Source organism: Columba livia, chromosome 1, assembly GCF_036013475.1.
Source record: "Columba livia isolate bColLiv1 breed racing homer chromosome 1, bColLiv1.pat.W.v2, whole genome shotgun sequence".
Lineage (NCBI taxonomy): Eukaryota > Metazoa > Chordata > Aves > Columbiformes > Columbidae > Columba > Columba livia.
This window is the reverse complement of record NC_088602.1, coordinates 146,612,653-146,636,690: the sequence shown is the minus strand read 5'-3', so window position 1 is coordinate 146,636,690 and position 24,038 is coordinate 146,612,653. Positions and strand designations below refer to the sequence as shown.

At 38.3% G+C, this 24,038-nt stretch overlaps 1 protein-coding gene across 24 annotated transcripts in view; it reads right to left on the bottom strand.

Annotated features, from left to right (window-relative positions):
• ERC1 (ELKS/RAB6-interacting/CAST family member 1) overlaps nucleotides 1-24,038 on the bottom strand; it is a 293,279-nt gene that overhangs the window by 148,455 nt on the left and 120,786 nt on the right. For 9 of the 24 annotated variants that reach the window (XR_010467217.1, XM_065035852.1, XM_065035936.1 and 6 more), the window contains one exon: nucleotides 16,279-16,472. Coding sequence is in view for 23 of the 24 variants with exons in the window: in XM_065035852.1 (XP_064891924.1) it covers nucleotides 16,279-16,472 (194 nt within the window). In the remaining variant the exon portion in view is untranslated. Of the gene's footprint in view, nucleotides 1-6,832; nucleotides 6,845-16,278; nucleotides 16,473-23,600; nucleotides 23,637-24,038 lie in introns of all 24 variants that reach the window. The other 15 variants (XM_065035804.1, XM_065035905.1, XM_065035813.1 and 12 more) reach the window with 3 other exon arrangements.

Genomic DNA, 24,038 nt, shown 5'->3' with positions numbered 1-24,038 from the left:
TTTTTAAGGTCAATATTATGCAGCAAATTCCTATCAAAAGCACGCAAAAATTGTCACGTTTGTCCTAGAATACAGATTAACTTACCATAGCAAGCTAGATTCATGGAGTAATTTTGGTTTGAGGGAACTGTGAAGGTTACCTGGTTCAATCCCCTCCTCAAAACAAGGCTTTGTTCAGATGAGTGTTGAATATTTCCAGTGAAGACTCCTCAGCCTCTTTGGGCACCTGTTTCAGTATCTGACTGCTACCACTATGAATTTTTTCTGCCAGTTATCTAATTGGAACTTAGATCAGAACATGTTGCAATTTGTGCCTGCTGCCTCTCAACCTTTTACTGAACACCTCTGAAAAGAGTCTGGCTGTGCCTTCTCTGGACCTTCCCATTAGATAGCTGAAAGACCACAGTATGTTCTCGCACGAGGCCCCTCTTCTTAGGCTTGAACATAGTGAGTTGCCTCCACTCCTCCTTGTGGCACCAGGCACCACTCCTCCTGTTAGCACCCAGTCATCTCACTGGCCTGCCTGCTGGACTCACTCCATTATCCCAACATCTTTCTGGTACCTGGAAGCCCAAGGCTTCACATAGTGTTCCAGATGCAGCCTCACAAGTGCCAAGTAGAGGGAACCAACCACTTTTCTTGACCTGCTAGCTGTGCATCTGCTAATAGAACCCACTATGCATGTGGCTTTCTTCACAGTAGTGTGACATTGTTGATTCTACTTCACCTTGTCCTCAGCAACCCCTTGGTCCTTCTCTATGAACCAACCTCCTAAACAGTTGGCCCTCAGCTGGTATAGATGTGGGGGTTATTCAATCCCAAGTGCAAAGATTTGCACTCGCCTTTATTCAGCTTCAGGAGGTTTCTGCCAGTTCATTTCTCCACCCTGCCAAGGTCACCCTAAATAGGACCCCTCCCCTCAGTTTGCCACCATCCATGAAATTTTTGAAGGTGTATTGTGTCTCATCAGTGACATTATTAAAAAGACATTAAACAGTGCTGAGTCAGTCAGCTCATCACTAAAGGCAATCAGGTTGGTCAGGCATGATTTGCACCTGTAAATCCATACTGACTGTTCCCTATCACCTTCAGGTGCTTGGAGATGGCTTTCAGGAGGATCCACTCCAAAAACCCACCAGCACTTGAAGTTAACTTAACTGGCCCGCAATTACCTGGATCCTCCTCCTCCTCATCCTTCTTGAAGATGGAGGTGATATTTGCCAGTCATGAGGAACTTCTCCTGACAGCCACATGTTTTGAAAATAATAGAGTCCTATGACATTGGCTGGCTCCCTCAGCAACCTTATATGCATCTGATCAGATTCCACCAACCTGCATGTTTCTGATTTGTTTAAATGATCTATAAGTTGGTCTTCCACTTCCACGGGTAATGCTTCACTCCTGCAGACTCTGCCACTATGCTCAGGGATAGAAATGAGTCCTTATCAGTAAAAAAGGAAGAAAAGAAGCTTACTGAGCTCCTCATCCTTTTCAGTGACCTTTTAAAAAGGTCTTCTGTCCAACTGAGTTCTCTGTAACTATCATATTATTGCCAAGCCCAGGGTCTGTTAAAGCTTTTGGTACTGTCAGTTATGAAAATGTTTGCACAAAGACTATTTTACTATAGTCACATAAATTCAGTGTCTGTCCCTACACCTGACTTTACCTGTTTTTTAGAATTTTGATAGAAATAAAAATCTAGCCATTTGAGGGGATACATTTTTGCACAGAAGTTAGACATTGAAGAAGAAAAATAACCTTCAGATTTTATTCCTTTGACTAAATGTGATATGACACATATGGGTTAGTCAAAATGTTTAATGTTGCACGAAATCTGAATGATAATTTCAGTGAATCTTCTGATGATGACATGTTAGGTAATTTGTTAACTTCGGGATATATAAACATAAAGACGCATTTTAAAATATCTTCTAAAAATAAGGTTGTATTTTGATGCTTCAGATAGTATGGTAAAAAGCCACATATTTGTTATATCTGAAAAAAAAAAAAACAAATTGTGAGGGATTCTACTATTCTCTTAGAGCATTTGACTTGGGGCTCTTCAAAATTTACAGCATACTGTTGAGATACAAACATCCCCCCTAGTGCCACATCCAGTCATGTGTCTTTCTAATGCTACCTCAGTTCGAATCCCCCCAGGAAATCTGCACACATTGTAAATACATGTACGGAAAATAGAGCAATAACACAAAAAGAAAAACAACTCATTGGTGTTCCATATAATTGAATTAATTTCAGCAGAGAATAGGAAAGAAATCAGATCATGTGAGACTGCGGGAAAGTGAGAATCCTGTGATGATGTACAGCTGTGAATAATTTTGCTTTGTTAAGACACAGTGAAATGAGGCCAGAAAAGCAGACCTTTGACAGAAAAGCTACAGATGCCACTTCAAAAAGAGGAAGAAAGCTCTGGTAATCACTATACTTAAAGCAAATTCAAAAGACTAAGACAGTGATCTATCCTAAGGAAAATCAGAGTTCTGTTTTGTGCCCTACTCCTCACCACCCAGCTTTCTGAGCCAACAAGTCTGACGTCTTCATTTCTTCCTTTCCCCACTATCATCTCTACTTGCTTGACTTACAAGGAAAAGACAACTCTTAGACACAGAGTACTTTTTAATGTGAAGAATTCCATAAAGACATTTTTGCTTTAAGTAGAATCAAAGGAATCTTATATTAAATAGAAAAAAACTATTAGAGGCTGTTAGTTTTTAGAGACAACTGTGGAAATTTAAATGGAAACTTCTTTGAACACAATGTATTGGCCTCTGCTGAGCTAAAACTAACCATTGCTGACTCAACATGCTTGACATTTTCATCATTTCCTGATGTGGTTAATGACCAGCATGGTGGCAGAATGAAAACCTGAGTCTTCTGAAGGTATGAAGAGCCTGCCACACTTCAGTGAAATTCCTCCTGACTGCCCAGGCACTTTCTCAGCACTCAAATACACACCTTCCTGGATATATGACTCAGTTTTTAAAGGTATTTCCATAATGAAAAACCCACAGGTACCATAGACTATATGCCTGTAACTAAGTACTCTGCCTTTTTTTACATTTTTTTTAAACAATTATTGAATAGTACACTGAGGTTCCTGTATTTGCTTAGCTTTCTATGCAATAATATCTTCCATTTTCTTGTAGAAGGATGATACGTTTTAAATATTTCTTTGGTTGTTAGACATGTGCTCTTTAACATAAATCTAGGACTCCGGCAAAAAAAGACTAAAATAATCCCCTCAGATTTAGTACTTTGTTTTTACTTCAGTTTTATAAGGCTATAATGAGTTCTCACACTGACATTTTATTTTACATGGACAGTCACAGCGGACTTTTATCTGGATTCATGCCACCAGCCTGTACTCATCTAATCACCAAACCACTTTGCTGTGCAGAAATAAGGTTTACCATGTATTTTTATTTCTCCCTATTGCATCAAATTCTCTTTGGTTGAGCAAAAAATGCAGAAAACTTCTTTTTCTTAAGATCTGGATTACTTGCTTAAAAGATGACAGACAGTACAATTACCCACGTGGTGTCAACTATTAGAAAATCTGACAGCAGAAAGCAGGACACTGACAGATAAGCCTCCAGCAGAAGGCCCCCTGTCCTACTATTCCAGCTGTTTTTCCATTCCAGTGCTATGCTACAAAGATAAATTGTTGAAAAATAGCGTGTTCAACATTATTCAGCAAACGAGATATAAATAATAGTGATAATAAAAGTAAATAAAAGCTAAATGCAAAAAAGAAAAAAAAAGGAAGCAATTAATCTGTTTGTTACCCAATTTGAAGCTAGAATTCGTGTTTTATCAATATAGCTAATTCTTTTCTTGAAAAGTATTCAGTTGCTCCCTATAGCACCTGATTTTGTCAGTCTTGTTATCTTTTGCCATCTTAACTTTTGTGATGTGTATACATAAGAACCACGTAAAAGAACTGTAGTATATGCCTTTATGGTATTTCACTGCTGCAAGTAATGACACCAGAAGAGTATTAATGGGTTTGTTACTCTCGAGCTCAGCATTGGAAAGTTCTTTCCGTAAAGCTGTCATTAACAGAGATGCTTTGCAAAAACTCCTTGCGGAAAACTGCTTTAATCCCCATGCCTTCCAAGACTATTTTATTTACTATGAATCAGTGTGACATCCACTGTAGGCCCTTAGACTTCTGACAGTAGGTTCATGTCACAACAGGAACAGCGATGAAGATTACACTGTTATGTTTTTATTCACTGGGTTTATCAACAGGAGAGGGATGATGAAAGCTTAATACATCAGAAAATTCAGGTTTTGCACTGATTACAGTAAGCAAAGGTGGTTTTGATCAGAACAGATATAATTCAGAATATTTCTTCCTGTTTCTAGAAGACAGACATACCTAGCACATTTTTTCACTTATCCAGTTCTCCAGGAATACACATTTGCTTTGGTGTCTGAAAAAGGATAACTGCTTTACGCCTTTAAGAGAAAAATAAAGCTATGGCTCCCATAGTAGCTTCCAATATAGAATGTAACTTCACAGAATGGCTATTTATTTGTATGTTGTAGTTAGTGGTAATTAGGGTACCTAAAACTCTCCCTCACCAGGGGAGGTTTAGGTTGGACATGAGGAAAAGGTTCTTCCCCCAGAGGGTGGTGGAGCACTGGCACAGGCTCCCCAGGGAGGTGTCACGGCCCCAGCCCTGACAGTGTTCAAGAAGAGACTGGACAAGCCCTCAGACACATGGTGTGAACTGTGGGGTTGTCCTGTGCAGGGACAGGAGTTGGACTCGATGACCTTTGTGGGTCCCTTTCAACTCAGGACATTCTATGATTCACTCAAATGCACAGGAGAGAAAACGAGAGGTACTGGCAACCCCTATAATTTTCCTGCTTATCCTTAGGAGAGTATTTTCATTATGTTTCTGGACTGCAGGGATTTTGTAGTTCCAAGAGCAGTCATTCCACCTATTCCCTTACACTCTCAATTTGTTTTAACAAATATATGAAAATCTCAGCGACTAGCCAACATAATAATCAATTTTTAAAAAGGCGGGGCGGGGGGGGCGGAATCAATAAACCCACTAAGAAACTATAACGACAGAATGGACAATCTCTTTAACATCTTATCAGAAAACTCCTCAAAGAACCTAGCACTTGGCCACCTGAAACTGCAGTAATATCTTCTCTATCCAAATTTTACAATACAGTCTAAATGAGAGAAATAAAAGTTATGGTTACACTGTTTAGGGAAAGAGAAATCATGCCAGGTCTCAGAACAAACACACCTAAACCACACCCTAAAAATAGATTCTCCTGTTGTTCATCATGAATTCCAGCATAGGTGCAGGTATTGATAAAACCTGTATCCACACGGATTGAAGCAGAAATATCTTTGATGGACTGATTCTATAGCATTTAGGACTTTATCAGCCGGACAAAGCACATCAAACCACCCATGGTGGCAACCAGCAAATACCGACTACGCAACTGAAGCCCTGTTCATGCAAGAGAAAACACTCTGCGTGTTTCAGAGAAGGCTCACGGGGCAGAAGAGCTTCCTGGCAGTTCTGGTTTTGGGATCTTAAAAAACAGAGGGTCATTCAAGGACAGCCCTCCTCTCCCCAGCAATTACAAGTATGCCAGCACGATGCACTGAATACGGAAGGTATTGATGGACAACAACATGATTAACTTCCAATCTTTTTCCAGCTTGTGGGAGGAAGGAAAACACACAGCCAAGGCCACAAGCGTGATGTCTGTGCCAAACCAAGGTCAGAACGCTGACACATTTTAAAGGCGTCAGCAGCATCGCAGCTTCGTGGGATTCCACTCACCGCTGCATTTTTCACAGTGTTAATCAGGAATAGAAAAGCCGGATGCTGGTTGATAACTCAGAACTTCAGTCATTAAGTAGTGGCTTTTTGGGCAAAGACACTGCCTGAAACAATTATGATCATTCCTTTGTCAGGAGTCACGGACGCTTTCTACCAAACAGACTTTATCAGCAAAAACTAGAATCCAAAATTCTTTCAGAGCCTTTTAAAGGGCAACTGGGGGTCATTAGATCAACTACTCTGACTTGTATTAAGTGGGCCATAGCATTGACTCCTAGCTACCTTACTGAAATCACAAAATCTATGTTTAGCAACTGCTTGTAGAATATAAAAATAAAAAATTGAGCCGTGGCTGAAAGATTTTAAAACATGTTGTCTCTTGGTAGTGTTTTTTTCAGTATTTTATCACTTTGTGCCTTCGACAAATTTACCCTCTTGCTAATTTAATCCTCAGCCCTTGGTTCCTTCCGGAAGCACGACACACTCAAACCACACCAAAACTAGTTTTGTGACATCACCCCAACGTTTCAAACACAGATGCAATGATTAAAATCCAACAGCTAGAGTTTGGATGACTAGTACTTTAAAGGAACTACTTTTGCACTCAACAGCGTGTATCAGAGAATATGGCTAATGTTCAACCTTTTTCTTCTTGAAGTAACAGGTAAAAGCAATAATATTTAAACCGTCTTGCTTCAGCCTCCTGTTCCTGTAGTTTTCTTCCTTGAAAAGCATCATTGGCAAGTCTCCCCCTTTCTTTCCAGTGCACCACAACATTGATTTACAGTGGCTTGATATAAATTCTTTCTTTAAATACAAGTTTCTCCTAAATGCGTACCCTATTCAACCCATCCTCCTACACAGACTTAACCAAATCTCTGATCCTTTATTTTGTAGATCATGCAATTTGATGTGCAATCTTCTATGAGATCTCAGTTTTAGCTGAACAGACAATAGTCTTACAAATGCTCTTATTAAAAGTGAATACTGACCTTGAGGTGAGGCTGAAGGAAGCAGCAAATCCAGGAAGGAGAAGCGAAAGAAAAAGAGTCAGAGTTTGTGAAAACAGTGTCCAGAGATAAGGCAGTTCAAGAATACAGGACAAAACAAGCAGATCTAAATCAGGTAATGACACACAGACACACAATCCTTCACAAACACAGAGCTGCATGTTTTATAGACATCTAATTAAAAAAAGAGGAAAAAAAAAAAGGACCTTACATTAGATTACACCACTTAGTTTAGAGGCAACATTCGGTAGAGAAAATAGTCTCCAACACATAACAGTTCTTGGAAAAGGGAAATAAGCCAAGTGTAGAAAAGTCAAGATTTACATCACACCGCTAGCGAGTATCATTCTTCCAGAATTCCAACAAACATTTTGAAAACGTGGAATTTGACTCTCTGAGATGAACCCTAATATGCTTCTTTATGCCATCTTTTAGGGGCTTATGTTCTCTCCATGAGCAAGGTGCACTTTTTTTTCCACTTTTCCTGCAGATGACCTAAACCTTTCAAAAGGGAATAGAAGCGAGAAAACCCCCAAACATGGAGTAAAGTCTTCAAGTCCTGAAGACGCCTCAAAGCTAAAAGTTTGTCTTTCTTAATTTTGACATTGAAGTTACCCTTCCCAAACAAAAAAAGCATTTGCCTCTTCTTCCTGCACTGTTGCTGTCTCAATTCTCCCATATAAGGTGCAATCTAAAAACAATAATGACCAAACAGGCATTTTTTGACAGTTCTCTCCAACATTGTTCAACAGCAGGATTGACCAAGACAAAATGCTGGAGTTCCCTGTATACCATGAGGTCCCATAGGTTCATTATTGCTGGTTTTTGGGGTTTTTTTGTTCATTTGTTTATATTTCCCCCCAAATATCTCCAATATCTTTTCATAGGCATCTGCTGTCAATTTCACTGATAACAGTAAGGTATGTCAACAAGGAGCCATATATACAGATACTCTTCATCTGACCTTATATGTTATTTTTTTCAGTCAATAGAAGAGAGGAAAAGTAAATGTCCTGCTGCCCAAACAAACAATTTGGCTTCTACAACATACGTTGTACTTCTCCAGTGGCAAAATTTCATTTTAAAAAGGCAGGATACGGTCTGGAGAAAGAAATTTCTAAATAGGATAGGCTAACTGCTACATGTTTTATTAATCTTGGTATATGGAACCATGTAAATGAAATTTGAAGTCCTTATTTCTGGCCCAAATTTTATAAACAATAATGTGGGATACTGAGTTCCTTCAAGCAGTAGTTTCAGAGCGAGGTACAGCTGAGAAGTGTATTGTTGGTCTGTAAAAGATAAACCAGTATAAAGACACTTTTCTTCTAAATTTAGGACAGCTATTGTAAAGGGTGTGTTACTTGGGGATTTGGGGAAAGACTTGCAAAATGCCAAATACCACATCTCACTGTTTGATCTTGAAGTTAATTAATATAGAGAAGCGTGTAACTAACAATTCTGACTGAAATCCAAGAGTACACTCTCTAAGTTGAGCTGCAGAGCTATGACTGGTCAAGCAAATTTAACAAAAGAGAACAAAAAAGTGAAAATAAATGCTTGGTTAGATATGGGAATAAGTAATGTGGGGGAAAAAAGCTTGTCTTTTTTAGAACTGCTGTTGAACCCAGATTGTGAAAGTTTAAGACTTTTCATTTTGTGTTTCAGAGTCCCTTAGTAGTTACTCGTTCTGTTGTAATATTGTTTCTTCAATGTAACAGTCAAAATGTATGGACTAGAAATCAGAATAGTCCTGTAGGATTTGAATGAACCTTACTGTTCTTTTAACTACTATAAAAGGTAGCATCTTTTGCCTGCACAAGATGAAGGCAAAACAGCACTTGCAGCTCACTTGCAATTTTTTGTATGCTACAGAAATGTGCTATTTAGCCAGCTGCACAGGATGTGAATGGAGAATAACTACTGCTACATCTTCATTTTGTTAAGGGATCAATTCTTTCCTCCAAAGAAAAATGCATTTTGTGTAACTTTTTTTTTTTTTTACAGGGGTTCAAAATACTTTTCAAAAACGTGGATTTTTAGAATCATCTTAAAATTTATCCAAAGAAAAATGAGGAACGTGTCTGAAAGCCCATTAAAATTGGAAAAAATCTGGAACTGTGCTATCACTGAGACTAAAAATGAGGCAGGCACCTGACATTGCCAGCTGTTAGGAAGTTGATGGAGATTTGCTACAGACTGGAGGTGAAGCCTCAGTGCGGGGGGCGACATCAGTGAAATTGAGCAGAGGAGCACAGCAAGCATCTGCCCCAGGAAGCAACCGCAAGCAAGCAGGATCAGACCCATACCAAGACATGCTCATGACAGAGCAAAATCATGAGTTTGAGTTTGCACTATTTCCCTTCGAGCAAGAACAGGCACTCGCAGCATTCCTTACAAGATCCAGCAGCCGCGCTTCTGCCCAGCCCCATTAACCATGTACTCTGGTGCAACAGCCGCACAGGGAGACAAGAGGATTCAACGCCAAACGGTCGTCTTGGAGAAATCCATTTTCTTTCAAAATATCATCTCATTAATTTCAAAGATATAGCCAACTTAAATCTAATAATTGGTGAGATGTGAACACTTTAGTATTTTAAAGAAGAAATATATATATTTTAAAAGCTGTTGATTATTCCAGCTGCAACATTTTACACATGTTTGTACGCTATAGGGAGTGGAATGAGTCTGCAACATCAGTCCCAGGTATAATTAGGGAGAAGTTTACATAGTGATTTCTAGTCTACCTTTGAATTCCCCTTGTCTGATAGTGAGTGATTGTATATATTTACTATTTTGTCCTTCCTTCAAAGTACTCTGACAGGGAATAATACACACTTGATCCTCCTTGTGTCAGTCCAAGTAGAAAGGCTATCTATGTTTACTACTTTTGACACTTTCTTTGTAAAATGAATAATGACTGGTTTTTTCCTTTGTTTTTAGTTGGTATTTCAAGGGATGGAGTAGAGGTGGAGAGTCAGGGAGAATGCTTGTGTGTGCATCCAGCACAAATGCATGCACCAGTATAGGAGCTCAGACATGAGCCGTGATGGCCATGGAGCACTAATATTATTCCATTGGCATACCCGTGATTACTGTATTTTCCTTTTGTTCTTACTGTACTCTAAGACAATGTAAGGATCTATCACTTTCTTTTTATTGTATCAGTTGTATGAAAGGGTGGTTTCGGTGTGGGTTTTTTTTTTGTTTTGATTTCTCCTTTCATACTAGTTTGTGTGTATGGATACCCTCATATTGCTCAAAGATGTTGAATGAAACAAAGCTACAAAACAGCTTTTGAAGAGATGTTGTCAAGGCAGGTAACAATGAAACCCTGATATGCAAACTAGACTCATTATTTACCTAATGTTCTTTCTCCACTGGTTTTATAATTATTTTAATTATATCATAGCTCTTACACTCTACTGATCTAGCAGTTGGACCAGGAGATATTTGCTAAAGAAAACCCATGATTGCTACAATGCAGGTGGAGTATAAATCATCAGATGATAACTCCTGCATTCACTACAGATAAAAGCCTTAGGTGTGAGAGGGAATGCTTGATAACCATCTTGACTTAATGATAAAACCAAATAGGACTTTGAACACCACAGGAAACTTGGCAGGAAAAGAACCCTTCAAAAAAGTTCACCATCGGTGCTTCTCATTACTCAAGTATTTCTCTAGTGTAAGGTGGAGGATCCAAGATCAGATCCTTAGTCTTGCAACAGCAGCCAAGCCAACCTTTCAGCCCATTGCTGAACTCAACAAAGGAGATGGTCTCTACTCAGTTCCACAGAGATGAATCACGCTGCTTAATAAGGTTAGTCCTGCCTGCTTGACCATGGAAATGACACTAAGGCAAATACCCAGGCTTGGGCGGTTCAAGGATGGGATAACACAGCAGACTCATTCAGCCAAGCGTGTACCAGCCCTGACCTCTTCCCATGTCAAGGGTTGGACTCATTGGGGTTCTCTGACCTTGTTTTTCAGAAAAAAATGTTTCTGCAATACCAGGGAGTTTCATTTTCTCCCCCCCCACCCCCCCACCCCTTACATCCCACTCAAAAAAAGAAAAGGGAGGGAATGGGAAATAAAGGACAGCTAAATGAAGAACAAATAGAAAAAGGATATCCCATTATATGAAAAAGGTGAGGATAGATTGAGAAGTCACCATAAAATCGCTATGATGGCTTTTTTATCTGGGGCTCTCTACAGACGCATTTGCAATTACTGGCACTGTTTCTCTTTTCTTTTCTTAGATGTAGATTTCAAAAGCGATTAGTGAGTTCGAGTTTTGATCTTCAGGCACTTTAACAAAGGTGGACTTTCAGAGGGCAGACAGTTGCCTTCTGAAAATCAGCATATTTTCAAACATCTGAAGTTAAATACCTGTCAGTAAAGGTGTCTGCATCTTATATTCTGTCTAGAGCAGATGTATTATGTCTGTGAAACATGATGGAGGACTTCGGCTGTAATGCTCATTTTGTATGAACATAAAGCAAGACTGAGAAGAAAGAAATGGCTAGCTTGGAAGTGATGAAAATCTTAATATGCAATGGATCTGTGTTCTCAGAGGTGGAGCTGGACTAACTATGGGCCTGAACACTTCTTTCCATTACAAAACCTTGTTCTCAGTTGCTTGCCAAATATTAACAAGTTGTGCTGAAATTTTCCATGACAGGTGTCAGCCTCACCCAGGATTTTTTGAGGACAATTTCAGCTACATTGTTCACACACCAAAGGCAGCATTCTTGTGAAAAAATAATGTTCATATGGTTAAAGACTGCATCACTTTACTGTGATACACAGGCTCACATAAGAGGTGAATTAAAATTACATGGCAATCTTCATTTTGGAGTTTCTTAAGTTTTGAGTGATTAACCTTAGAATCCCAATATTCACTTAAGCTAGGAATTTTTGAGGCAAGTGCATGAGAAACACAATGACAACAACTTCTGCCTTGTAGTAATACAATGTGATCATGAGATAAATGTATTCAATCTGCTTTTATGATTTACGGTACCAAAATGGATCAACGTGTTTTAAAGTCATACTTAATTATTTCAGTTTTTCCTATGCCTGAAACGGAATTCATTTTTGGAGGACTTTAATGAAATATGATAATATAGAATTACAGTCATACCATCTCTCAAGGTTAACTTTAAAGGTGATGATAATGACTTTATAAGCATCTTTTGTTCTTGAATTTGACAAGATCCCCTTTACTTTAAGTTAGCTATATGCCCTGATGTGATTCTTGTTTAGGAATTCTCTAAAAAAATTATCTAAAAATTCACAGAAACAACCAACTTGAAAACCAAAGAGAATTATTGCAAGACATGAGTAGTGGTTTGAAAATACATATTTCAACTTGAAATCGTTGACTTAAGCTTAGGGCATAATTTACTAGTATAGTTTCCTTTACACTGTTCTAGGAAACCATAAAGTTGATGGAACATACAGTTAATTTCTCTATCTATCCTTCAGAGGCCACTATGCAAACATATCACTGTCTTAAAGACATACAGAGTAAGATACTTCTACTGTCCACATTTTTCAGCATTTCTTTGAGATCACCCTATGTTTTTTAACCTTTTATTTTTATTTACTTTTGAGAAGAAATATTTAAGAAGAGGAGTACAGCTTTTGGGTGCTACTTATCAAAAGTTTGAAGGTTTCTTCTCGAACACGGCATCCTTAAGTTCTTTTCATAAAAACTCCCCAAAATCTCTTTCTTAAAATAGCCATCATTTCCAGCCGTCCTTTATGGGATTGCTGGTATTTCAAAGCTGAGCATTGTCTTCCTTTGTTCCCAAATCAAAGTCAAGTTTCCTTCAGGAAAAAAATGGTAGTGCCCTATATCCTTACAAGGACTACTTATCATATATAGCAAGCACACCAAATGAAAATCAATTTCAAGTTTGTAACTGGAACCAGGACTTCCATATATACTCAGTGCTTCCTTCTGAAGCAACACAGACATATATACTTACTGCTGCCTCTCCAGTACCAAGTCAGTTTTTATTTGCAGAATATGTGTGCACAAATAGCTGTGTGTGTAAACTACGCGTCTGAAGGCTGTGATGGCTATGTTGCAGGTGACTAGCATTCTTTTTCTTTCTTCTTTTTCCTTCTTATTACAGGGTAATAATCACGATAAAACTGAAGAATAAGGCAATACTGACCTCTATCAATGACACATTTTAGAACACTTGAGTTTTAGCCAGTTCGGGCAGAACTGGTAGCAGAGATTAGAAGCAAAGTTAAAACACGGCAAGAGAATTAGAATAAAAAGCAACAGCTTCTGTTGAGTTTACATGAGGGAGAACAGCAGCAAACCTCCTTTGGACTGTGGAGAGAACCACTGTGACACGAGTTGGACGCAGAGCCTGTCAGAGCTTGTACTTGACAGAACTAGTTCCTGTTTGACCTAAGGAAAAAAAAGCGTAATTGCAGCAGACCCAAACAGCAGCGGCAGCAGCAGCCGGGCAGCCAGCGGTGACATTCCAGCCCGTAGGAAACAGAAGCCTTACAGAGCACTCACTTTCCCAGGAAGTCCCACACAAACCCCCCTACGTGTTGTGGTGCAGGGACCGACACCTGGTAGGGAGGGTGCAATTTGCGGGAGGCGTGCTTTCTGAGAAAAGGCACAGTCAAAAAACCAAACCAAAACCAAACCAAAACCACAAACAGAACCCGCACGTACAAAACAAAACAACTCGTGGAACCAGGACGTGACAGTTTAAATGGAAAGAAAAAGTGAGGATGGCAACAAAACACAAAATGAGAAGTTACAGAGAGACAGGAGATTATGGAATGGCAATACAAAAAGCAAACAGTTAGTTATAAAGAAAGTGAACAACCAGACAGCTACAAAACCCTTTACACCATCACAGTATGGGGACAGAAAGAAAAATTACAGGGCTGTTCACCCACAGAAGAAATGTGAACTTATGGCCCACCTTCCCATAAGAAAAGTCAAAAGCCTGCCCCAGAGAAGATAAATTAATGAGCTTGTGCTTTCAATCACGTGTTGACTCTATAGAGTATTCTTCAAACTTTTGTATAGCATGCACCATATTTAATACATTATTTTTTGACATATTTCCTCCCATTCACAGCTGAAAAACCAAGTTCCACACCCAGCAACTGTAACAGTTACTGAAGAGTGGAAGCATTTTCTGCCTTAATTTGAGCTGAAGGCAACTTTGCCATCATTGAAAAGGCTTAAGAGAACAGTTCTCTGCTTTTCATTTCATCTTCCTCTCCTCCTATCTTTTCTCCTTCTCTGTTCCCCTATACATACCTCCCTAAGAAGCGACTCATTTCTTCTCTTCTATGGATGAAACCGTGTTACTATTTCTGTTCTCCTGACAATATACGGTCTAGTTGTCACATATAATTACCATAAATAAGGGAAAGCTCCGGGGAGACCCCCTCTTTTGAAAAATCCCATTTTTGTTAGTACAGTTATTCTCTGAATGTGACTCATTTCTTCTCATCTTGCTCTAAACAGAATAATAACAGTTCCTGATAGGCACAGCAATATTCATGTTTTTGCTTCCTGACAAATGCTTCTGCAGCACTAAGGCTCTTCTTTGCACAGCAGAGTTTGAATAGCTGTAGCAGCATTAGAAGTCAAGATAATTTCCAGCTCACTCTGCATGGACCACAGCTTAGGAAGGACTTTTACAAGGCAAAATTATCTATTATTTTCAGGAAAACAAAACTCTAGCTCTAGAACATCCATGTAACATGCTCAGATACATCTGTTTGGCCATGAAAGAATACTTTATAAACTAGCATAGTAAATAAAACCAGGACCAACCTACACACTTACTAGGCACAATAAAATCCCTGTTTTGTGTAAAAACTTGCGAGGAGAAAGAAAGCTTTCAGAGAAAAGGGGTTGTGGGGAGCAGCTAAAAACAACTAAGGCCAAATAAAAGTTTCAGCAATTATTCAGAAAAAGATAAATTACTACTCAAAACCTCACTACAAAGCGTCTGAAACCTTGTATCTTTTTCTCCGGTGCCGTGATTATATCACAGTTCCGCTTGAAAAAGAACTTCAGGTGTTGATAGCTTGCTCATTCTACTTTATCTCATTACTAGTAGAAAAGATAACAAGTTAAAAAGAGAAGAGGATCACTATTTTTCTTACGAGTGAAGATCAGGTGGTAAGAAGGAATGGATAGCACTGAATAGTCAAAATATTCACCAAATTGTTACTGAATGATGTCCAGTCATTTGGGGGATTTTGTGTTTTCACTGATACAGTAAGACTTTGGTCCGTGACTGAAATAGCAAGAAACTACTGCTGCGACATGAAAAAATGTAAGTGCTTTGGAGATCTCCAGAACTGCATCTTTTCAAATAAAAAGTTCCTTTCTAACTCTTTGAAGACTGTGTGTCAATCTGAAAGAGAAGTACCATCATCTTAATTTCTATTTTTTTGTTATTTTTGCTTCGTAGTTTATAAACTCTTTTGATTATAGGCCAAAACCTGAAATATCCTCTACTCAGTTGCCCTAATCTTCCTGACACTAAATCCAGAGCAGTAAAATAGTGATCAGATACTAATTAGAAAGACTATTCCGGCATGAGGCAAATGGGAATAATCACATTTCCAGTTTGCTGTTTCAAATTAAAGATTCTTCACTGTGAAAGGTAACCGAAAAGCATGAACAGGTATTACTGCCTAGAAACTCCCTCTTGCTCCACTGTAAGGTTAGAAAGTGACAGAAAACAGAATCTGTTTCAGGTCTTTCCCAAGATGTACTATTTATAACTGTGACACAAATGTCACGGAATTATAATAAATTATAATTTTTGTTTGGGACATTAAAGTCTAGAAAAAATATCTGAGCACCCTGGCTCCCAACAGCAAGATGGAAAATGCTGAAAAGTGCTGAATCACACTTCATTTGGACAAAAGCAAATATGTTCATTTGGCCTCACAGGAGCCGAAGTTTACCAGTGTCCCTACCAGTACCAGAGTTTCAATGCCACTTGTCAGAAGAACCTGAGTAACTAGTATCACAAACTCTTACAAGTAATTTTTCTTGGGTTTTTTTTTTTTGGAGAACCATGCCTGAGGAGTTTATTAAATCAAAAGAACAAATAGTTCTCCAAACACACCACAGTGTCAGCAGCTTTTCCTACCGTCTCTATTCCCTTACACCTATATCTACCCTTCTAATTCTATCTGTATCAGCCCTGGTTTTGAGCAGATGGGTAATGAAAGCACACAGTAAGATACCTTTTCACTTGCAACCTACCAAAATAAAGGACTGAAGGCAGAAAAACTCTGAAGAGGCTTTCCCAAAGTAGGCACTATAAGGTTTTTAAGACATGAAAAATTGACAGTTATCTCTAACTTTAATCAGCTCTTTTGCTCCTCTAGTAACTTTCTACCATTCTCACCTCTCCAGTTCTGCTATTTTCTTATCCTTATCATTCTTCTCGTTTTCCATCTCTTTCAAGATCTCAAGAAGACGATCCACTTCAGCCTGAGCCTTGCTAGATTCTTCCCGATACCGTGTTACCTCCCTTTCCAGCTGCTGCATACGATCACTGAGCTCTGGGCTGGCCCTCGCCTCCAGTGTGGCCTCATGAGCCTGTAAGAAAAAGGTTCCAGAAAAAAGTAATTCATTCTCACATACATATTTTACAGATATTGCAACAACTTCAAAAGGCTACCTAGATATCTATTTCAAAATGGCAAGATTAACTAATACACAGAAATGAACATACAGTGCATATGCTACTTTTAAGTACGGGGAAATATCTTCTAGGAAAAGAAAAATTCAGAAGCAAACTTAAATTTTTCAGTTTACTCTAAAAAAATAGAATTTTTCATCTGAAGCAGAATTGACAGAAGGAAAAAAGTAAAAATGTGAAAAAAGTAAAAATGTGAAAAAAGTTAAACTTATTTGAAATGAAAAGTTAAACTTATTTGAAATGAAAGAAGAAGATAAGTAAGTGTGAGTGGGTATAAAAATGCCTAAAATACATTTCTAAAACCATAATATGACCACAGAATTAGTTACCTGAAGTATTTTTAACCTAGGTAACGTAGAAAAGCAAATCACAGGCTGTCTTCAATAACTACATCAGTATTCAAAGTGTGAGATAGATTTGCACAAATGGTGCTGATGTAGTGAAGTCCTTGCCAGTGTTCTGAGCTGTATAGACTAGCACTAATATCAGTATGGCTGCCTACTGAAATGACCTTTGCCTAGTCATCTAGGAAATCCAACATTTCAAAATCAGGCTATGGGGACAAAAAGCATCAGAGGAATCAGGATAAAATTATCACAATGAAGAGTTTTTTTTTCTTGTTGGTTTGGTTTTGTTTGTTTTTAAAACTAATTTGTTAGTAAAATTAATTCATCAGTTCCCAAGCATATTAAAGACAAAGAAGAGGCAGTATTTAAGATGGAATTTAAACCAGTAGACCAAGGAATCTTTTCACTCTCCCCTTACCCCACTGCTCTTGGATCTTGAACTGCTCTTTGGTATTAATTAAAGCTATTTCAGAATTGCTCAAATTTGCTTGAGTAAATAGCTTTGGAGGAGCTATTCTGCTGACCAACACTGCCTGCAAACTCAAGGCCTTTCTCTTCTCTTCTCTGAAACAAACCTGCAACAGAAAATGAGACTACAGACTTTCCCCCCCTCTCTGTGTGTAGCTGTGGAAAGCTGTTTTACAAGCTGCCAGTGTTCTGCTCCAAAGCACAGTAAGTTTAAATCCTATAGTATAGGACTCCGTTGCTTTTAAAGGTAATTGGACAGAACTGTAGCAGCATAAAACTCAGGGTTAGAAGCTACTGCTTCCAAAGGACCAAACAGCAAAAATACACTTGTCTGTTTAGTTATTCAATAAAATAAGACTGGAGGAAAATATTTATTCATTGACCACAAAATTTTCACCTTGAAGTCTGTTGGTTTTAATTTGCTCCAAGATTCGCCAAGGCCATATTCTAGTGAAATCCAGGAGAATGTCAGAGGAGAATATTTTAGGACTGAAGAACGTCGTGATGCTTGTCTTTACTGGGACTATGATCTAGCGATGGATCTGGGTTTCCCAAACACTCGAACACTTCATGTTCCAGGGCCTTGATTTTTCAGCTCCTTCCTGAGGGTCAGTGCTAAACTGTTTTGGTTTTCATTTTTTATTTTTTTTTTTAAATACTTTTAAGCAGGAATTCCAGAAAGCTGGATAACCTGCACACTATTTTATCCTAGAACAAAATGCCTGGCAATCCTCAGGTAACCTAGAGACAACTCAGCAGGAGTGCCGCATGTCTGCAGATCCTGGAGGAGCAGAAACCTTTCCTAAGGCAATGCACTTAGGAAGACTTCAAAGGCTCCCTACTTCTGAGTGACTTTCAAGGCAAACCCCGCCACTCCTCTGTCACTGAGCTTGTAAGTCTGAAAATCCTGCTTCTGCGCTTCTGACTGAGACTCGGCTCCAAGTGCATCCCTGGTGAGCCTGGAAGCTTCAAAAAGCCTTTGGAGTCAGGGCTGACGATGCTTCCAGACTCCTCACTGCCCTACAAGCACTGTGAATTGTACACCCTGGGAAAGGCCTCTCTACAGCAAGAAGAATTCTAATTAATGTGTGGCCAAGATGATGAAGACTCCAGGAGGACGCTGCAGCAAGGAGACGGACAAATGTGTTGTTTCCATGAACAGCCAGAAGCATCAGGGAACACACTTGGCTTTGGAAGGAGAATGGTGGTGGGTGTTCCTGAAATGCCTTGCTGGCATTTCCAGCCTGCGGGAAATTGGAAGTATTTGATTTCATTTCATTTTCAACTATGCTTAAATTTCAAACAAGAACTCCATTCTTCCCTCCCAAATACTGTTGGGGGACATCTATAAACCTACTGGGGGGCATCTATGTTCTCCTAAGAGACACTATGTGTAGAGTTCAGTCTGATTTTCACCAGAGGCAGAGCCTGAATTCTTCTGTACTGGATTTAGGTATGTTTCCAACATCTCAAATTGTTTGTTTTAACAAGTACTCCTCCAGGCTCTTTAAAGTCATCCAAAATACATCGTCAGATAATCAAGAAACGCCTTTAGGAAAAAAAAGCAAAGCTAGGCTGTTAGCCTGGATTACTAAACTCTCTAATTCAAAATAAGTTATAAGACCTAATGCAATTCTACTGTCAGGACAGTCCTGATTTATATTACTTTGTGCTAATAAAACCATCTCCACAACAACCCAAGAGACTCTACTGAGAAGAGGAAATCAATTTTCTTTTTTAGAAAATTAGCCAACAAGTCAGTGTGTCTGGTTCTTATAGAACGAAAGGGATATTTACACGACATAAATTATTAGTTAAGACATGTAACACATGTTATTTGTATATAATGCACATAAGTACAGATACTTTCACCTAACACAAAGAGAATGTTATGTGATATGGTGTAAAATGGAGACCACTTCCTGAGTTGTGAATTACTGACTGAGTGACTTTGGTCCATTTTGTGGGTTATGTACAAAATACGTGTTACATGACCATATCTAAAATCCTACTGGATTCATTTATTGTATAGGAGAGAAAACCAGCGCATTTAGAGGTTTCCCACAAACTCACATCAAGATCTGGAACAGATGAAATTGGCTACCTTCCCAATGCAACATTGTGTAAAATTATTCAGTGGGATTTTTTTTAACACACAAAAAACTTAAACACAAATAATGAATTCTGATATTCACAGTAAAAAACCTCTAAATCAAAACAACCCACATACAACTTCCCCCACCCACCAAAGGTGCACAAAAATTCAAAAATAAGGCAGTAATTTCATTTTTGAAACAGAATGGACAGGTAAAGTGACAAATGCACTAAAATAGTTTCTGCTGTATGAAGAAACTATTAAAAATGCATTTCGATAGGTTAAACTTTCAGCTCTGCCTTAGAGAGTATTCTTAAGTCTGCAACTTCTTAATATAGTTACAAACAAATACAAAAATGTGTAAAAGTATGACAGAAAATTAAATAAACTGAAAAAAACAGTTTGCTTAGGGTGAAGGAACATCGCACTTTCTCTTCTGACAAATGGAAATAAGAAAAGGTATGCCTCTAGAGGCCATTGAATTTACTTGATTACAGGCTATTTTAAACCTCTTAACTGCTACTACTGAGCCTGTCATTAGCTCTCCAGGTCTGTTGCAGTGTGGAGTCAAACACGTGAATTTAAACTGCTTTCAAGACCACAACCAAACTTGCACGTTTGATTCTGCATTGGTCTGCCTAAGAAACACAGCAACGTTGTAGCTAGAAAGCAGCACCTTCTTAAGCTATGCTTTTATTAAGCAAAACTCATCTGATCAGCATTGATCTTTGCCGGTGTGAATATAATTTCAAATGCTAAGTGTTTCAAGACTGAGAATAGTTTAAGCTTACTATTCAGTTTAAGGTTACTACTCTGGATATGATCTCAAAGCTCTTAAGAGGGACTATAAGAGGTGGGTTAACAGCTTTCTGCTTTTCTGCTCTTAGGCATCATTTCCCATCTGGAATGTGGTAACTGATGGGGTGAGCACTTCAATACCTAAAGAATACAAGAAAGAGGGCTTGTTCCTCAAATAAATGTACTGCAACTTCTATTGCTTCCACAGAAAATCAGCTGACAAAGCCAACTTCTACAACTAAAACAAAGATGACCAGTGTTTCACACAAATAACCACTACTTACAGATGGAAAGGAGAAGATGACAAAACACATTTAAAAGAATTTTGAAGTTGGTATTTCTCATGCCAAAAAAGTCTTAACTAAGAGGAAAGGTGATCATACATAGCTTGAAGTGTGCCAGAGGCAGGAAAGAAAACAATAACACAGGTCTGATTTAAAGGTTCTAAAATGTAAGTAAAAATTTCAAACATTATGACTAAGATTCCAAATCAATATTCCTAAGAGATTAACTAAATCAAACAGCAAATAATTCACAGCAAACACTTTCTACTTTTACCTATGAACTGAGACAGCAAATTCAGTTTAACATTTCATGTACAAACGTTGCCAAGAACTTTTGGCCACAAAGCAGAGGTTCCTAAGTATCTGAAATCCCAATTTAATCCACCCTCCTACCTCCAGGTGTGCCTCACATCTCCTAAAAATAGTAAGTGCACACACAAATTGAAAAATATATTATGACTATTTACTGCAAAAGACAAACAAATATAACCATTTTCTTAATTTTTCTTATTGCGAAGGCAGCAATTCAAGTGATGAAATGTGTGCACTGCCTTCTATCATGTCTTTATTGGTTTCAAAACAATTGTAAATTTGAAAAATGAGCATACCTGTTCCTCCTTTAGTTCTAATGCTCTGAACACCATGTGCTATAACAGCTTTTCAAAAAGGCTGTACCGGAAGTCAGAGGCTCAGAGAATTCTCTGATATACTATGTGTCAGAAAAACTTGAGTCTGTCACCAAGAGTTGTTTCTTGCCTTATTATTGACAAAATCTTTTAAACGGTTAGTCTCTGATAACGTGACTCTTAAATTTTTGGCACTGAATAAGCAAGCATTTGGTTGGAATCATTCAATAAAGAAGGCCGGGAAGTCTGAATAAGAGCAAGACGCCTTGAGAAAAGTCATTGTTGAAAAAAATGATCTCTTCAGAAAGCGATGAGCTCCCATGGCCGTTATTAAACACTAACTGTTTGCTCTCATTGAAATTTACAGCAATATAAAAAGTGCACAAAGGCGGGAGGCAAATGCCCAGGTGACAGCTGCCTTCGCGGGCCTGCTGCAGTCCCCTCACCCATGTCTCCTCTGAACCAGGTTCTACTCACCTGACCAGAGGTTACTCTTTTAATGAAACAGAGCTTCATTTAATGTGCTGAAGGGATTTACTTAAGTAACGATCAGACAGCCAGTATTTGGTTTTTGCTACTCAGCTTATGATTCTGTGCCTTACTTACACAAACGGCACTGAAAAAGAAATAGTTTCCCAATTTTCTTTCTGTCACGCTAATCGTGACTGTAGGCTATTTCTTGGCAAATGGTAACTAACCGCTTCTAAATGCCACCAGTGGGAAATGAAGATGCGTTATTACACCTGTTGTGAGGCAAAAAATTGAGCTGCAAAAGTATCCTGCCTTATTCACTTAATGTTTTCCTACTATTACAAAAAAATACTTCATCATCTAATTTCTCTAGATGATTATCATCTTCCTTATATATCTCTGGCTCATCCTTGGAGCATTTTTCAGGCAGTATGGAAGACTGCAAGACTCTGGCAGAAAATTATTTAGTTATAAAATGTTATAACGACTTCCTCACAATGAAAAATGAGAAAGGCCACACAATATTGCATTGACCTTTTCCTAACTTTAGGATCTTTAATTTTTCAAAATGAATGTTAACTTAACTAGTTTTCTGGGAGGAACAGAGTAGGTAAGCTTAATTTTTTAGGTATAAGAAATCAGGGGGGAAAAAACCTTTCAACTTTCCACTGCAAAAGCTGATGCTGACATTGTCATGAGCCATCAACAGGACTGGAATTTCAAAAGCCACACATCGACTCTTGTACACTATCCTCTATGTTGGCTCTATCATACGGGGCAGTAAAACACAGAGTTTGTTCCCACATTTTGTATTTTCTGACTTCAGAGTAATGGGGACTCTCAGAATTTTTGAATGCTATTACAGATTTCACAGACAATATGCTCACTTGGGCACAAATTCTCCTGCCTATTTGCACCAAGCACAATCCTTTTGTACTATATAGCTCATTTCCACAACCTTTCATCAACGTTATTTAAAACCAGGTTCAAATTCCACTCTTCTTATCTAGGCAGATTCACTAATCTACCAGTTCTCCTCATCCTTTTCCTATCACTTTTTCCCAGGTTTGGGGGAGTTTTTTTTCAGAGTTATTTCTATCCAACAGTGTCTGTATTATATGTTCTATTCAAACAATTTCTAATACGGGATGTCACAAGAACTGAAGTATTAAAAGCACCAGCAATCATCTGATCTCGAGACAATGATTGTCAGGATAAACAGCTACATTTACCCTGAACATTGTCAGGAATAACGCAGATATCAGCCTCCTGAAAGTTTCGTAACATGATTTTTTTATGCACACAGTCACAAAAGAAATCTCTGATGTAAACCACCTTGGATTATGTAATTTATGGTGTCAAGATATTATTATACAAACACTCCTTGAAAGGAGTGCTCTTTGACATCAAACAGAAGGCTGGTAATAGGATCCAAGATTAAACCGACATAGTACCAGTGAGCTTAATGGTTACACAAATTTTTGAGCAATCTTTCACTTGGTGTAACTTTATTATTTCTAATGCACTGCTGGACATGGTGTTACAGAATACTTTCACACAAGCAGTTTGATTTGCATGGAAATTCTAAATTCTTGCTGTGAAAATGCATGGACAATGGAGATGAAAGAAAAGCTACAGGACACTTCAAGCAACTGCAGCAAAAGAAAACAAAAAAAATGGTACACTATTAAGCTGTCCAAACAAAAATGAAGTTAGATCAACACAGCCAAAAAGTAAAAGCATCTTAGAAGGCTTTTTTGAGCATGACTGGTCAGATATATCACAGCATTTTGTTTGCATCCACACTATCCATACCCACTACTAAAGTAATCCACCAGCATACTCTGTGTTGGTTCAGATATGAAAGCACAAGTGAACAGACATGCAACACACAAAAATAAATGGGGTTGGCCTCTCAGTTTGCCAGGGAACTTACTGGCTTGGATGGATGACTCAATAAAACTTCAGGATGCTAAAGGGAGAAAGAAGATAGGAAAAGATGGGGAAAATTGGGAATAGGAACAGTGTGAGAAAAAGAAAAGATGCAACATGAAAATAATTTAAAATAATAGCTGCAACATTAATTTACTAAGAAAGCAGAATCTTAATTTGTGGTTTTAGTATGTATTGGTAACCAGTTTTTGAGACATGAAAAACATGGAGAGTTACCATCGTGCAAGTTCCAAACTTAATATTGATTTCCAGTTTAACAGTTTTGTCCAGTCCTCAAATACTTAACATAGTCCTGTGTTTGGGTTTACAGATGATGGTTTTACAGGTTAAGCAGGACTTTAATTTCTAGTGCTTCACTTATATCAATTACAAGACAGATAAATGGTTTAGAAAGCTAATGCAGTAGCTGACACTACGTGAA